This window comes from Alexandromys fortis, unplaced genomic scaffold (genome assembly GCF_014885135.2).
Source record: "Alexandromys fortis isolate MF-2015 unplaced genomic scaffold, M_Fortis_MF-2015_v1.1 scaffold_78, whole genome shotgun sequence".
NCBI classification, from domain to species: Eukaryota; Metazoa; Chordata; class Mammalia; order Rodentia; family Cricetidae; genus Alexandromys; species Alexandromys fortis.
Genome location: NW_026067977.1, coordinates 28,672 through 44,853, shown reverse-complemented (window position 1 = coordinate 44,853; position 16,182 = coordinate 28,672). Strand labels below are relative to the sequence as shown.

At 43.5% G+C, this 16,182-nt stretch overlaps 1 protein-coding gene and 1 long non-coding RNA gene across 6 annotated transcripts in view; one reads left to right on the top strand and one right to left on the bottom strand.

Moving 5' to 3' along the window:
* LOC126510850 (uncharacterized) overlaps positions 1-8,096 on the bottom strand; it is an 88,514-nt gene extending 80,418 nt beyond the window's left edge. For all 4 annotated transcript variants that reach the window (XR_007594529.1, XR_007594526.1, XR_007594528.1 and 1 more), the window contains exon 1: positions 3,222-8,096. This is a non-coding gene — a long non-coding RNA (uncharacterized lncRNA). The remainder of the gene's footprint in view (positions 1-3,221) is intronic.
* Positions 8,097-8,255: 159 nt separating this feature from the next.
* The window catches only part of Hsd3b1 (hydroxy-delta-5-steroid dehydrogenase, 3 beta- and steroid delta-isomerase 1), a 33,181-nt gene continuing 25,254 nt past the window's right edge, over positions 8,256-16,182 (top strand). The window contains exons 1-3 of one of the 2 annotated variants that reach the window (XM_050157562.1): positions 8,264-8,607; positions 10,340-10,504; positions 12,414-13,597. In XM_050157562.1, coding sequence (XP_050013519.1) covers positions 8,463-8,607; positions 10,340-10,504; positions 12,414-13,189 — 1,086 coding nt within the window. In that variant the 5' untranslated portion in view covers positions 8,264-8,462 and the 3' untranslated portion in view covers positions 13,190-13,597. Of the gene's footprint in view, positions 8,608-10,339; positions 10,505-12,413; positions 13,598-16,182 lie in introns of those variants that run through there. The other variant, XM_050157561.1, reaches the window with a different exon arrangement.

Below are 16,182 nucleotides of genomic sequence, written 5' to 3'. Positions count from 1 at the left end.
CTGGGTGCTCCTAACCATCTGAGCAGCAGTTAGTGCTTCATAATAATGACCATTACCGTCTCTTGTTCAGTTCTTCTATTCTCAAACAAAATGTTCAGAATGTCAAGGGTGACTGGGTCATGAATGATTCAAAATGATTATTTCCTGAATTGTCACTGCTGCTTCAGGGATGGGCTACTTCTGAAACTAGTTCACTGAGTAGCCCACAAGAATATGCTGGAAAATGGATCACGATGCTGGGTTTGTTTCTTTTTTCTTTTCTTTTTTTTTATCATTGATGTCTAAAAGTAAAAACAAGAACAAAAACTAGCAATAAAGAAAATGTAAAGAAAAACCACATGAGGACTTAGAAGAAATTTCTTATAGAGAAAAGCTTTCCACACCGACAGGACATAGAAATAAGCACAAGGCTTTACATAAACAGTCTCGCTGGTAGATACCCAGACATTCCTCTCCAGAGTCCCCTTTTAGGCACAGAGCCCTGACAGCATCTCCATATGAGCGTGTTCTAAAACAAGGGTCTGTAGCTATGGTTCCAGCCTCAGCGACTCAAAAAACACTTACTGAAAAAGAAACCATATCCAATAAAAGCAACAGGATTTGAGTGGCTGGGCCAAGCCAATTTCTGTTTTGTATAACTGTTCAGGTCCTAACCATTATTATATTTTTTTCTAATAGATTGAAAGGCTCCCTTTTTACTACTGGGCTGAAACAAGGCAATCCAGTGAAAATAGCCAAGTGTCTTTCGGTACAAGCTTGCAATTTCCTTTTCTATGAAGGCTATTTTGGAAATAAAGGAAAGTTATAAATCAAAGAAAACCGTTAGGGTTTAGCTTTCCTCAGTTCTTTGGCCTCAATCAGACTCACAGCCTTTAACCCAAACAGCCTGATAAAATTGAAACTGATCATTTCTTCAAACTATCTGGTGCTTAATTAAGCATAAGATACACTGTTATGTTTCAGCACACGTTTGTAAATGTCAGATGAAAACAACATTTGACTAGATTAAAACACAAAGTATAAAATGAGAGGGGGGGGAGGCCTTCCAAAATCATATTACTGACATCTCAAGACAACATCTGAGCTACAGGGAGTGTGAGAACCATGGCGACAGTTACATTTTTAATTACTATGCCATAGAGATCCATGAAATAAAAATGCCTCTGATCTGCAACCCCCTTACCAAAGGACAGAAAGTTCCTGAAATTCTGGAGGTTTTGTGCATGGGAGGTGAAAGGCCATGTGTGGCTTACTCCCCTAAACAAGTTAGTCTGATGGATGCTTGTCCCTGATTGGATGTAGGGTGTAAATATGTCAGGATGCATTGTTGCTCCTTATTGGACCTGATGGGAAATACTTAAACCACTGTAAAAACTGATTAGGGGCTATTATTTTCTTTTCTGGGAAAGTAAAGATGGACCTGGCCAGAGACCATCCACCTGGGCAGTATTTAATTAAAGCTTACTTCAAATTTGGCTTTATGCTGTGGTAGTGATTTTATTCTCAATAGGTGGGATTAGTAGGAGAGCTAGATTTAATTTTAAGTTATATGAACCACTCCTTAAAACTTTGAATGTGTTTCTCTGCATTTAATTTAAAAAATATAGTGAAAAGAACAATGGGATTTGCTACAACATTTTCACACATGTATGTTATATATTTATTCACATTCAATATCCCAAAACAATTCTTTGTTCTCCTTTTTTATTCTTATTCACCCTCTTTATATTCCAAACAACCCCTTTTCTATTTACATGATGTTTTCACAATATTTTTTTTATTGAGAAAAGGAAAAAAAAAGTTTCCGCCTCCTCCCAGCCTCCCATTTCCCTCCCCCTCCTCCCATCCTTCTCCCCTTCCCCCCACTCCTCTCCCCCTCCCTCTCCAGTCCAAAGAGCAGTCAGGGTTCCCTGCCCTGTGGAAAGTTCTTAACAGGAAGCCTTTAAATCTGAGCTACTCTTTTAAACAATACCTAGCTCCTAGTGTTGTAGGTGGCCAAAATGAATCATAGGGAATAGGAATTCAACACAAAGGGAATGTTGGCTTTGGGAACAGCATGCTCATTAGTAATTTGACAGCAACAACTTCCATGAAAGGTTCTGCAAGTCTTGGTTGTTTTGGATGTGTGCTGGCTAGTTTTTAAGACAACTTGACACAAGTTAGAGTCATCTGACAGGAAAAAACTTCCATTGGAAAAAAAAATGCCTTTATAAGATTTGACTTTAAGCAAGTCTGCTGAGCATTTTCTTAATTAGTAATCGACATTGGAGGGCCCAGCTCATCGTGAGTGAGCCACCCCTGGGCTGGTAGTTTTGGTTTTTATAAGAAAGCAGTCTGATCAAGCCATGAGGAGCAACTCCATAAGCAACACTCCTTCGAGGCCTTTGTCCCAGCTCTTGCTCAGGGTTTCTGCCCTGTTTCTGTGCATATCCTGACTTCCTTCGATGATGGAAAGCAATCTGGAAGTATAATCCAAATAAACCCTTTTCTCTCCAACTTGCTTTTTGATCATGGTGTTTCATAGCATCAATAGAAACCCTAAGACACTTATTAAACATAACCCTTCCTTTCTTGTTCCCAACAACTCATATTAATATTACAATATAAAACATTATAAACTTTAAAGGTCTCACAGTCATTACAAATTCAAACGCTTTAAAAGTTCAGTCTCTTTTTAAATCTAAGGTCTCTATAAAACTCCAAAATCTCTTAACTGTGGCCTCTTACAAAATCAAAACTTTTTTTTTTTTACTTCAAGAGGGAAGAGCCAGAGCAGAGTCAGAATCCAAACAACCCCAACTGTGTAAATAAGTCCATGTGTTCAGTGCCTGAGGTCTACTGAAGATCATCTGGGTTTCTGCACAGATCCTTGGCCATTTCTGGCTCTACCCTCCGCAGCACACACAGATTACCTCCTAAGCTCAGACAGGCTCCACTCCACGGCTGCTCTTATTCTTGGTGCTCATCCCACGGCATTGGAATCTCCTAAGTGCAGGGGTCTCTTGCTACACCCAGCTTACCCTTCAACCAGTACCTTCTCCTGGGCTCTCTTTAGGGACTCCAGTCCTGCCACACAGTGTCATACATCACCTGTTCTCCATAAATCCTTCATGCCTTCAAAACCAGTACCATCTAAGTGACTCTTAACACTCAGCTGCCAGCAAAAGATACTCTCGGCCACCCTTAGGACACAGCTTCTGTGTGCTCCCACAAGTGTTTACCTCAACTATGCATGTCTCTTCTTCACCCTTGATAATTTCTCAGTTCCAGATGCCCATTGTCAATTAGCCCAGCAAAGCAAAGGTTTCACTTTTGTGGTTCTGGTCTCTTGCTAATCTCAGACAATTCTTTAGCCCCAGCTAACCAGAACCACAGATTATCAAATTTCCCACTGGGATTTCGTAAGCCAGCCTCCCCTATCTGTGTTTCTCTCAACACTCTTATCTTTCAGGCTCCAACAGAATAACTCATCACACTTGGAACACGCAATAGCTTTTGCAGCCCAAAGTTTCAAAGTCCTTCCACCATCCTCCCCAAAACATGATCAGGTCTCTCACAGCAATACTCCACTATACTGGTACCAATTTCTGTCTTACTCAGGGTTTCTACTGCAGTCATAAAACACCATGGCTAGAAGCAAACTGGGGAGGAAAGGGTTGATTTGGCTTATACTTCTTCAGCATTGTTCATGATCTGAAGGAAGTTAGAGAAGGAATTAAATAGGGCAGGAATCTGGAGGCAAGAGCTGACGCAGAGGCCACGGAGGAGTGCTGCTTACAGGCTTGTTCCTCATGATTTGTTCAGACCGCTTTCTTATAAAACCCAGAACTACCAGCCCAGGGGTGACCCACTCACAATGAACTGGGTCCTCTCAGGTCAATTACTAATTAAGAAAATGCCCATCAGGCTTGCTTAAAGCCAAATCTTATAAAGGCATTATTATTCAATTAGTTTCTTCCTGTCAGATGACTATAACTTATGTCAAGTTGTCTTATAAACTAGTCAGCACAACATCCCAAACATCCAAGACTTGCAGAACAACCTTTCATGGAAGTTGTTGCTGTCAAATTACTAATGAACATGCTGTTCCCAAAGCCAACATTCCCTTTGTATTGAATTCCTATTCTCTATGATTCATTTTGGCCACCTACAATACTAGGAGCTAGGTACTGGTTGAAAGAATAGCTCAGATTTAAAAGCTTCATGATAAGAACAAAACTTTGACACTTTGGCCTTCAAAAGTTTTTTTTTTTTTTTAAACCGAGATCTTCAACATACAAATTCTTAAATCAGATTTTTGCGCATTTGTTCATTTCCTTCATTTTTTTATCTGCTCCTCCTACCCAGATGAATTTGTTATTGGTTTCCAAGTGGATTTCACCCCAACTTCTTGAGGCCATTGCTCTAAGAATGAGCTTGACATTACCTAAACCAACAGCCAATTCTGTCTTCTTGAATTAGATACCTTAATGACACCCAGCACACTCCTCTTAGAGACACTCTTCCTTTCCCTAAAATTTACTTTATTTTATGTATGTATATTATGTGCATGTGCTGCTACATGTATGCAGATATACATGGAGGCTAGAAGAAAGAACAGAAAACCCTAGAGCGGGGTCACAGGACATAGTGACCCACCTAACATGGGTGCTACAAACCAAACTCAAGTCCTCCAGAAGATCACTGTACACACAGAAACACTGAGCCATCTCTCTGGCCGAAAGCACTCTTTTTTGTCTTGACTTCCATGGTGTTGTGTCATCTTCACTGTCCTCCACCTCCCACCTCCTATTCAGTCTCCTTGAATGGCTCTTGTACCTCCGATCAGGCTCTGAATCTTGGTATGTCTGTCCAGGATTCTATCTTGAGATTTAGCACTTTTATCAATGCCTATTTTGAGACTATTCCATTTAGTCCTATAGCTTAAAAACCTGTCCTAGATTGCTCCTTTCCAAATTTGCCTCTCTAGAGCATTAGAAGACAGGGACCCAATCATTCAAAACTGATGTAGAAAAGGGAAAAATTTTCCACAAGTCTCAAGAACTCCAGATACTGAGTGCTACTTTCCCCCATATTTCCCCTGTGGAAGGCTAATACATGCAGCCCGGACTACCTAGCAGTACCAGCCTAAGTGTTCCTCTGTTAGTAAAGCTTCTCTGGTTGTGCTTTCTTCATATAAAACGTAACAAAGAAGGGTAGTGCTCCAACACTGGAATGCAGTAGGAGCTCAGAAGGCAGTACTGCTGAGAGTAACGTGTACCGTATGTAGAAGACCAGCTTAGGAGGTTTCCGAGGGGAGCAGTAGCTTAGATCTCCCAGCCTCTGGCGCCGCTACAGAAATAATTAGAATGACAGAATTAATTCCCTTGTCTTCGGGCAAAGGAGGAGTCTTTAAGGTATGCTATGACGTTAGCTATAGCTGGCAAAGGTGCAATTCACTTAGAGGGGTGCTGAGAAAGCCTGAAGAGGTCATCAGAAGAAAGGCCCTTAACTAACAGCTGCGTGATACACAGGGTCATCCTTCCCTGAGCAAGTGTGTCTGAAGCTCGGGGATTCCGGACCCAGGACAGAAGAGAAAAATAGTGACAAAATGGCAAGGAGGTGGTCCAAAGTAGAATGTGGAACTCTTCAAATAAAAGTTATCTCCAACCATTTCAGAAAACACATCCTTTAAAAAAAAAAAAAACTCAATAAGCATCAAAGAGTCAAAAAACCACTCAGCAATCATGTTATGGTCACATGGCTACTGAATTAAGAACCAATAGCAATAAAGCTAAGAAAGTTCCTCACTTCCATAGCATAAGAAACACACTTGTAAACAATACCTGAGTGAAAGAAAGGACTACTTGGGACATTAGGAAACAGATTCACTGAGTGCGGATTACAGTTGAAGAAGGTTTTAATCAGCTAAGGTATTACCGTAAGATGTCAGAAAAAAGTAGAGAGTAAGTCCAAATTAAATCACCAGATGCAAATAATAAAAACAAAAGAAACAAATGAAACAAGGAAATAGACAAACTGGAGAAAAATCAAGTTTTCTTTTTTTGCACTCTACGAACAAAGCTTAATTTTAGTTTTGCTTGTATATTTCAACATATATCAAAAATCAAAAGTAGCTTAGAAAAAAACTGTCAGGATATGGGAATATAATGAGAAGTTCATGGTCAAAATCAGATGGGCATCATCTCTGCAGTAGACTGGGTGGAAACAGTCTGCTCTGTAAAATGGCAGGGAGGAGTTTTCTGGGATAGTGGACTTGTTCTCTCTCTCTCTCTCTCTCTCTCTCTCTCTCTCTCTCTCTGTGTGTGTGTGTGTGTGTGTATGTATGTGTGTGCATGTATGTGTGTGCATGTATGTGTGTGCATGTATGTGTGTGTGGGGGGTATCCATGTGAAGACTGACCGACCTGAACAGCCTACTCTCTGGCCATTTTGGCGTGTGTTCACACCCACCTGTTCTAAAGGTAGAGGAAAGAGCCATGTCCTAAGTAGCACATGCAGGGTGCTGGAGAACTCTGAGCTGTGGGCTTCAGAAGTACCCCTACTACCTTCACTTCAAGCTAGTACAAGCCCCCTTGAGGAGAGCCACTGTGGCATACGCATACAATCTCTCTTGTGACCACAGCCACTTAAGAAAGTGGCTGCTGTTAACTCACCTCCTTCAATGAGAGCCCAAAGGTCTTGGGACGGAGATTTTGGAATCTCTGTGCATTACTTAATGAGTAAAAGTGCTACCATTGCAAGTTTCTAACGTTTGCAAGCAAGGATGGGCATTTCTTATCGTATTCAAAGCTAGAGACAAAAGAATCTGCCAAGGTTGGCATTCTTTTCAGATGTGCTTACTTCACGGAACAAACTCCACCATTGCATCTGGAGGTTTATCTATTTATTCTAGTTTAAGTTCACACCCTGAACTCCAGTCCATTGTGTGAACCGTTGGCTGTTTTGTTGACAGAAAACCCATTATCTGTACTAGGAACTGGTCTACAAGTTAAAAAGTAATCCCCTTGATTCCCAGAATTCTTGAAACACAAGCACAGAACATCCCCACTGCTTTAAGTGAACTTTCTAATCTGTATTTTCTTGGATTTTTTTCCCTCACTGTTTAAAGACACCAAGATCCAACTCCAAGGTTACACAACCCATGAAGCTGTCCTACCATGGTTCTGACCTACCACAGTCATACTCAGACACTCCTTCGGGGCCGTCCGCAATTACCATTTCCTACAGTCTGAAGTGAGAAGTCTCTGGGCTTATCCTTTCTAATAAAGTTTGTTAACTTGTAGCTATTTGTATGACTTAATAAAGTCATACAAATTATTCTAAGAAATAAATATTCTTAATAAAGAATATTAAAGTAGGTTCCTTTGGGGAAAGAGTGAGAGAATAGTTACTAGACATACATGTCATTCTGTAGCACAGACTTTCTTCAGGGAGACTTAGTCTCCTGTGCAATCAGTTGATGTAGATATACATCCTGGCAGTGGATGAGCTATAGAGCCACAATACCCAGCGGCTGGCACCCTTGGACAGCCTGGGAAACAAAGTATTGAACAATCAAATATGCAACTCTGAGCCATTTTAACATGCAAGGTATGTGATAAAAAATGCCACACCTCTGAAAGAGAGGGAAATTAAAGAGAGTCATGTCACTCACAAACCACACAAAAAAAAAAGAATATTAAAGTAGTCTCAATAAATGCTTACTAGGATACCTTGTAGGTATTCATGAAACAAATTCAAATTCTAGTTTAAAAAACTTTCATATAATGATCCTGAGATGCCACCTAGTAATTGGTTGTATCTAGTCTAATTATTTTTGTTCGGTTCTTTTTGGTTTTCTTTGAGACAGGGTTATCCAGCAGGAACTCCTTCTGTGGATTAGCCTGGCCATGAACTCACAGAGATCCACCTGACTCTACCTCCAAAGTGCTGGAATTAAAGACATGCACCACCGTGCCCCTCATTTTTTCTAAAATTCTTTAGTATTTTATGTCTATTGGTCCTTTGTATGTCGTCAATATTCTTGTAAGACGTGTGCGCATATCCAAGCAAAATAAAGTCTTTATCACAATATAGCCTTGAAGCAGGCTTTTCTTCCAGTGTCAAGCATAAAGGCCGTAATATTTATCAGTCTCTGGAGGAGGAGGTGGAAACCACAGAGAAAGATAAATAATGATCTCAAAGTGGGCATGAGTCCAGGTAAGATGAATCAGGAGATCAGAGCATAAAACGATAAAACGCGGGTCCTGAGGGCTGAGACGATTGCAGTTTAGAAGGTTGGGACACCACCTTTACCGTAGTCCCTCAGTGCTGGTGAAGACATCGAGTGTCTGCAAAAATCGGTTAGAGCGAATCTGAGGACTACTGGAAAACGGGTCTCATCGCACCTCTCTTTCTAGCCCTTTCTAGGGTCTCCTACATAGTGCCTGCTCCCTCTGCCGTCTGCTTCCTGTGTTGACCATGCCGGGGTGGAGCTGTCTGGTGACAGGAGCAGGAGGGTTTCTGGGCCAGAGGGTCGTCTGCATGTTGACTCAGGAGGAAGAGCTGCAGGAGATCAGGGCCCTGGACAAAGTCTTCAGACCAGAAACCAGGGAGGAATTCGCCAGTAAGTAAACCAGAGGCTCTGTTTGTGTGACAGCAGCGAATGCTGACTGGGCATTGAGAGGGTTTGGTGTTTAGCAATATAGAGCTCTTGGAGCCCAATGCTTCTCCCGTGCTCACGCTCATCAGGAAGACACAGCTTAAAATACACCATGCAATGAGGCCGATGTCTGGCTTGTCCCAGATCTACACAAGGGATTCATGGGGGCAACTGATGGACCTCCAGGCCTCTGGCCTTCTTCCCATTTGGAAATCTCAATCTGTTCTCTCTTTTTTAAAGTGCATTATAGATTTGTAGATTTGTGCTACCGTAGATTTGCCTACGGTTCCACAGCATAAGCAATGTCATGGGGTTGGAGACCTTATCAATAGATCACTGCCTTCCTAGTGGTCTTGGCTGTTTTTTTTTTTTTTTTCTCATTTTGTTTTACAGAGAAAAGCCATTTAGCTTTCTCCCATTGAATTGGAAATATATATATATATATATATGTGTGTGTGTGTGTGTACACATATATATGTATATATGTATATATATATAAAATCTGCGAGTGAAGGAGAGACAGAGACAGCAGAGAGTGAGAGACTACAGCAGAGAAAACACACACAGAGCAGTATAAAGGATAGAATCAGAACAGGGGTAGGGCCAGCAAGGTCACAGGTGCCTCCCCTGAATTCCTCTGCTCCTTTCCAGTCCTTCATCTTGACAAAGAAAATGCCTTCAGACTTTGCAGGTGGAGCAGCTCTTAATTCTTTGCTGTTATCACGGTCCCTGGGGCAAGGCCAAGGTCTGGTTTGAAAGTGTAGCAAGACAACCCTGCAGGGAAGTAGAGGCTCAACGTCAGGGTTGGGTGTAGGTTGCCCACGGCGGGTTGCTCGTAATTCAGCTGGCCGGCATGAAGGCCAGTGTCATCGTGTAGGTGTTAGAGAAGCGGGCAGATATTGCCTGATCTGCTGCCCTGGCTTCCTGTCTGCAAGGCAGGTCTCTTAGGGAGTGACTTGTGTGCAGTGCACACTTCTGACATCTGCCATATACTGACAGTCCTTCAATCACACCCATCATTGGAGCCCGTTCTGAGTTCTCTCTTTGCCACTCAAGTTTCCCTTTGTAATTGAGCTGACTCTCCATTTGGACTCAGCACAGACCCAGAAAGCATTGAGTCCTATCAGGGCTGGCCTGAATTTTCCATCTTTGTGCTCCCTTCTTCTGGATCCTCCTCACTGGAGCTCTGGAGGACACAGTCTGAGTAACCTGTTCCTTATCCGGGTTACTCGTACGTCTTCATGCCTGAACATTCACAACCTGAGACCTCTGTTACAGCTTCCCACTCAGGACTCTGCCTCTGCTTCTCCCTCAGTCCAAATCCACAAGTGATTCCTCTTCTCTGTCAATCAAATCCTATTTCTCCCGTTTTACATTTGACTACCACCACTTCTCTGATCGGTTTAATGAGTTTATGAATTTCCATAACTCTGTTTTCATGTGCAAGGCACAAATGACATCTTCCTGCTCGGATTCATTTCCACAAAAGGATGGGGGTGGAAACGATGCTCCCTCCTTCCCTACAAATGCTGCATTCTGACTGCTGTGCATCTATTGTTCCTTCAGTAGAAAAGCCTCCTCCCCAGGATCCCCTGGCTCTGTGACTGCCCTTGAAGGCCTTGGCAACTGACACTGTGTCAGGAATCTTCCACCCCGTGCAGAAAGGTTTCCCAATGAGCTGCTTTGTGTTTCTCAGAGCTGCAGACAAAAGCCAAGGTGACCGTGCTGAAGGGAGACATTTTGGATGCCCAGTGCCTGCAGAGAGCCTGCCAGGGCATCTCTGTTGTCATTCATACCGCGGCCGTCATTGACGTCACGGGTGTCATTCCCAGACAGACCATCATAAATATCAATCTGAAAGGTACAGTACCTCAGGAAGATACGGAGTGAGTGGGAAAATGAAAACAGAAAAACAGGTTTGCGGGTGTGTGGGGGGGGGTCTGTGGGGGGGGACAGGACCCTTACTTTGCTATCCTTGCTCACTTCTTTCAGAGAGCAGAGCCCATAGCTGCTAGTCTCGGTATTTCTTTCAATTTTTTATTTTATTTTTAGTTTGTGTTTGCATGCAGGTCTGAGCACCATTTGCATGGGTGGGCTGCCCATGGGGTAAGAAAAGAGCATCAGATACCCTAGAATTGGAGTTACAGAGGTTTTGAGTGGCCATGTGGGTACGAGGAATTGAACTCAGATCCCCTGAAAAGAGCAATCAGTGCTCTTAAGTGATTTGCCATCCAGCTGAACCCTAGTCCCTACAGTTTCAGTGAGGAAAACAGGCCAAGAGGGAAAGGAGCGTGATCAAGACCCCAGAGACAGTAAGAGACTGCAGATTTAAAGTCACACTCCTTTCCTTTCAAGTGCCAGAAAAGCAGCTCTCCTCCTCCACGCCAGCGCACTGGACTCCAACTCCAAATCCTTCTTTTCCCTCTGGCCCCCTTGCAGGTCAGACAGATCCAGACCCGACAGGTGTTAGACAGCCCAGCATGTGTTATTTTAGTTCTGAGAGAGCTGCCCTGTCCACCTGAAGGAAGGTGTCCCCTGCACAGACTATAGGAAAGCTTCTCCACAGATGTCGGCAAGGAAGAATGACCCAGCATGTCCCTGGCCACTTTGTTTACTTAGGAGCCATTATTTTCCGTGTCTTTAGCACTAGCTCCTCAGGCCGCGGTGGATCTCTTCTGGAGGACGTGGGTAATTCCCCGAACTCGGAGGACCTTTCTACATCGTGGCTTTAAAATTTAAGTTAGGGTGAAACAGGAAAGTTTGCATAGGATTTCTCTGAACTGTTCTCACTCTGAGCTCCGAGGACCAATCTCTCTATGACTATTACCCCCTCAGCCAAGTCCCCCTGTGTGTTCCTTATGCTGATTTTTCATTTGGTCGCTCCAATACTCCTTTACAAAAGAAAATAATGGATTTAGAATTTCCAGGAACATCTAAAAAAAAAAAAAAAGCGTTTCCAGTTTAGAATCGACCTCCATGTCCCTGACATGACACACGCATACCTGTAAGAAGGTGTCAAAGGCCTCTGGTGTTCCTCAACCATCTCTCACCTATAACAATTACCTCTTGTGTTGCCCAGCAGGAATGTGAAATAACAGAAATAGTGATTAAGGCATTATTTTACTAAATATTTCACAGTGAATGCTATCCACCACCCCCCTCAAAAATTTAATCATCAAAGTCCAAATTTAATTAGAAAATATATTTAACTTAAGATAATTGATTTCTCCAGGAAATCAAGTTGCAGAAGGACTTATTAATGAATGGGTGAATGGTAATAGTAAAAATATCTCCTTGCCCAGGACATTCCTTCCTCAAGGGATGGTGTCCTTGCCTCTCCTCCAGGATCTGCAGGTCTGCACTATGTCTATAGTATTCTGCCATTACAGGAACGACTAGCAGTAGATACATATTCTTTTTCAGTTCGCCAGCAGGCTCAAGAGAAAACAATGAAATGATACAAACAGCAAATTCTCATTCTTAAAGCTATGTTGCCAAAGTACAGAGTAAAAAGCCTTTCTGCTTCACCAGAATCAAAGTTCGCAGGCAGAGAAAGACAAGAATCTGTAAAGGCTGGAAGGCCAGAAACCAGGGTGAGCAGATAGCACATGTCACCATTGTCCTTTTTATTGCTCGTAAATTTAAGCCCCTGCTGATCCAGAAACAGCAAAGAATGCAGCAGGGAGCTGGGATTAGGGTGGAAGGGAACAGGAACCATGTGGACTCCTTGGTTGATTTTGTGACCCTGACACTGTGTTGTCTGTGCTTAGGTACCCAGAAGCTGTTGGAGGCCTGTGTCCAGGCAAGTGTGCCAGCCTTCATCTACACCAGCTCTGTTGATGTTGCAGGGCCCAACTCGTACAAGGAGATCGTCCTGAATGGCCATGAGCAAGAAGAACGTGAAAATAAATGGTCTGATCCATACCCATACAGCAAAAAGATGGCTGAGAAGGCAGTGCTGGCAGCCAATGGGCGCACCCTGAAAGATGGTGGCACTTTGCATACTTGTTCCTTAAGGCCTATGTACATCTATGGGGAGAAAAGTCCATTTATTTCTATCGCAATGATCGGGGCTCTCAAAAATAATGATACTCTGGATGTTTGGGGCAAATTCTCCATAGCCAACCCAGTATACGTTTGCAATGTGGCCTGGGCACACTTTCTGGCTGCCAGGGGCCTACGAGACCCCAAGAAGTCACCAAACATCCAAGGACAGTTCTACTACATCTCAGATGACACTCCTCACCAAAGCTATGATGACTTAAATTACAACCTGAGCAAGAAATGGGGCTTACGCCCTAATTCCAGTTGGATCCCTCCCCTGTCCCTGCTGTACTGGCTTGCCTTCCTGCTGGAAGGGGTGAGCTTCCTGCTGCGTCCAATCTACAACTACCAGCCTCGCTTAAATCGTCACAAGATCACACTGTCAAATAGTGTGTTCACCTTCTCCTACAAGAAAGCTCAGCGAGACCTGGGCTATGAGCCGCCTGTCAGCTGGGAGGAAGCCAGGGAGAAAACTTCGGAGTGGATTGGGTCACTAGTGTAGCAGCACAAGGGGACACTGAGCACAAAGACTCAGTGATGTGACAATGGCAGGGACATGGCCCTGGGTGCCATCAAGAAATATTTGTCAGGTCCTACAGAAGGGACAAAGGCACAACACAGGTCCTATTGCCTCCTTTGACACAGAGATCAACATAGTGTCTTTCTCAAGTCACCAGAAGCGTCGCCAGTCACTGGCCCAGCCCCAGGCTTTCTCCCTTTAGCACCTACCCTGTGACATGGGAGCTGCTGTGCCTCAGCTATTGTGACTAAAGGCTTTGACACTTGCAATTTCCTGTCACCTAGAGCTCAGCATTGGTTTCTTTCCACTCTCAAGTCCTGTAGCATGTCCTGCCTTTGAGAAAACCCCATGAAGCTCAACTGAAATAGCAATAAATATTGCAATGCCTTACATGAAGACAGCATCTTTCTGTTATTGGGCGTTGTTATGATTTCCCTTCCATAGCCAGGCTTGGCCCATCCAGATCACAAATGGAACCTAGAACTGGCGTTTACTCACAGGAAGTACAAGTTCGAGATTGGGCTTAACCAAATGTGTGGGCAGTGACTACATGACTGGCATATATTACCTCAATTCACACTTCCCAGACAGGAAGCAGGTATTCCCATTCCCACGTCATATATGAGGGATCTTCCTCTCCATCCCCCTGATGGGATGATGGAAAGTTCACTTCACCAGAGAGACTGACGTGAAATGTCTCATCTTCCCACTAAACCTTGCAGCCCTACTTGCTTTCTATAGGGACAGCATCCCTGAAGAGTGGGATGATTCCTCTTTGGAAGAGCTCCAACTCTCTTAGCCTCCTTTCTGCCTACCTAGACTGACACACATGACTCCCCAGAACCTTGAAGGGTACCTTGGAAACTGTGTACTCCTTAATTAATGGCCCTGGAGAGAGAGGGCCAGGAGAGGGAGAAGCCCTCTCAGGCACCACCTCCAATGTCAAGGTCCTGGAAGCTTGTAGACCACACCTGGATATATTTGTGACAGCTATTTTATTCATTAATTACACCATAACTTACACACTAAAGACAAACCTAGTTCCTAGAAGGTTAAAAGGAACAGAACAGATTCAATCAAACATGCATTCCTTCTCAACCTAGAATCTCAAAGATATTATCCCAACTCCAGATTTGATTCACTCCTGTCATCCTGCGTGTCTCCATCACCCTTCTGCAGGGACTCCTCTGACATTATGCCTTTGTCTTTGCTTCCATTTCTCCCCTTACCCCTTTCCATATTCTCCGAGGAGAGGAAGCCAGTCAGGAAACGAGTAGTAACCTAAATGAGAACACAACTATTAACTAATAGTTCACCAACAGTTGTCAGGTAGAGGTAAATACTCCTAAACATAAGCCTTTGAAACACAAGTAAAACATAAGAAGGGGCAGCAACGACACAGGAAAATGGTACCTGCCCCAGCCTGTGAGCCCCCTTCCTTTTTCCCCTGGATTAAGCAGTCTGTGGTCATGGAATAAGAGAAGTACAGGGCAGAGCTCCCCCACGGGTTTAAGTGTGGTGTGCATATGACTGAAGGAATGGAACTGAGTAGAAGGTGTCTGGGAAAGTTTTGGGAAATAGGTCGGACTTGGAAAGGTGAATCAGGTGGATCCATGCAGGTTGGAGAGCCCGAGAGATGGTGCAGAAGAGGAATGGGGGAGAGGGTAGAGCCAAAGTGAATAAAGACACTGGACTCTGCTTAAGTAGGGTTTGTTGAGAGATAGTGGATGTCCTGGGTGCCGGTCAAAGTCAGGCACTAAACAAGGGTGGTCTCTAGGGACCCAGCAGAGTGTCCAGTGGTCTGTTTAAGAGGTCATGTCCAGGAGTATGGTAGAATATCAATGGCTTGATTTTGATCTCCAAATATTGGAGTGTGAGCTTTGGGAAGCTCAAGGAAGAGGGTGGGTGAGGAATCATCTTTCTCGGCAAGATGGTGATGTATCTGTTCTTTCGTGTTGCTTTGACACAAGAATACATTTTACCACATTTTAACCTACTACGTGTTTTCAGTTGACTGAAGATCCTTTTTAAAAAGTCAGTTGGGGGGGGGCAATGTGAAGTATATAAACTAAGAAAGCCCATCTGTGGGCTGATCACTTACCTCTGGCCTCCAGTTGCATCTCTGCTCCTAATTCATGGTATAGTTTGGAGACAAAACATGAGATCTGGTCTTGGCTGTAGACAGGACGGTGTATAATGCTTGAGAAAGGTCATGTCTGAGGGCAATACCCTGTCTGGACAAAGACTTAAAAGCCCTTGTCATTGGGCTGCATGATGGTAGATGGGTGGGATTTCACCATTGTAAAATGAAAAATAATCCAGGTATGCTGTAGGATGTTCTTTTTGTATGCTGTGAATATGTGTTGCTCTCATCAGTTGATAAATAAAGTTGTTTTGGCCCGTGGTAAGGCAGGATAGAGCCAGTTGGAAAATCCAAGCAGAAATACAAGAGAAGAAGGGCAGAGCCTGGGAGATGCCAATCATCCACCAAGGAAGCAAGACAGGTAGAAAATGAGGCAACAAGCCACAAAACAGGTGACAAAGCATAGATTAAAAAAATATGGATTAATTCAAATGTAAGAGCCAGATAATAATAAGCCTGAGCCATCAGTCAAGCATTTATAAATAATAGTAAGTCTCTGACTGATTATTCAGGAACTGGGGCAAGAGAAACTTCACATTACACAGTTAGATGCATTGGTGCCTACAAAGGCCCATGTGAGAAGTGCATGATCCTGAGGCAGCAATGAAAACAAGTCTGAAGTTGGGCGGTGGTGGCGCATGCCTTTAATCCTAGCACTTAGGAGGCAGAGGCAGGTGGATCTTTGTGAGTTTAAGTCCAGTGTGGTCTACAAGAGCTAGTTCCAGTACAGGCTCCAAAGCCACAGAAAAACTCTGTCTCGAAAAACCAAGAAAGAAAGAAAGAAAGAAAGAAAGAAAGAAAGAAAGAAAGGAGGGAGGGAGGGAGGGAGGGA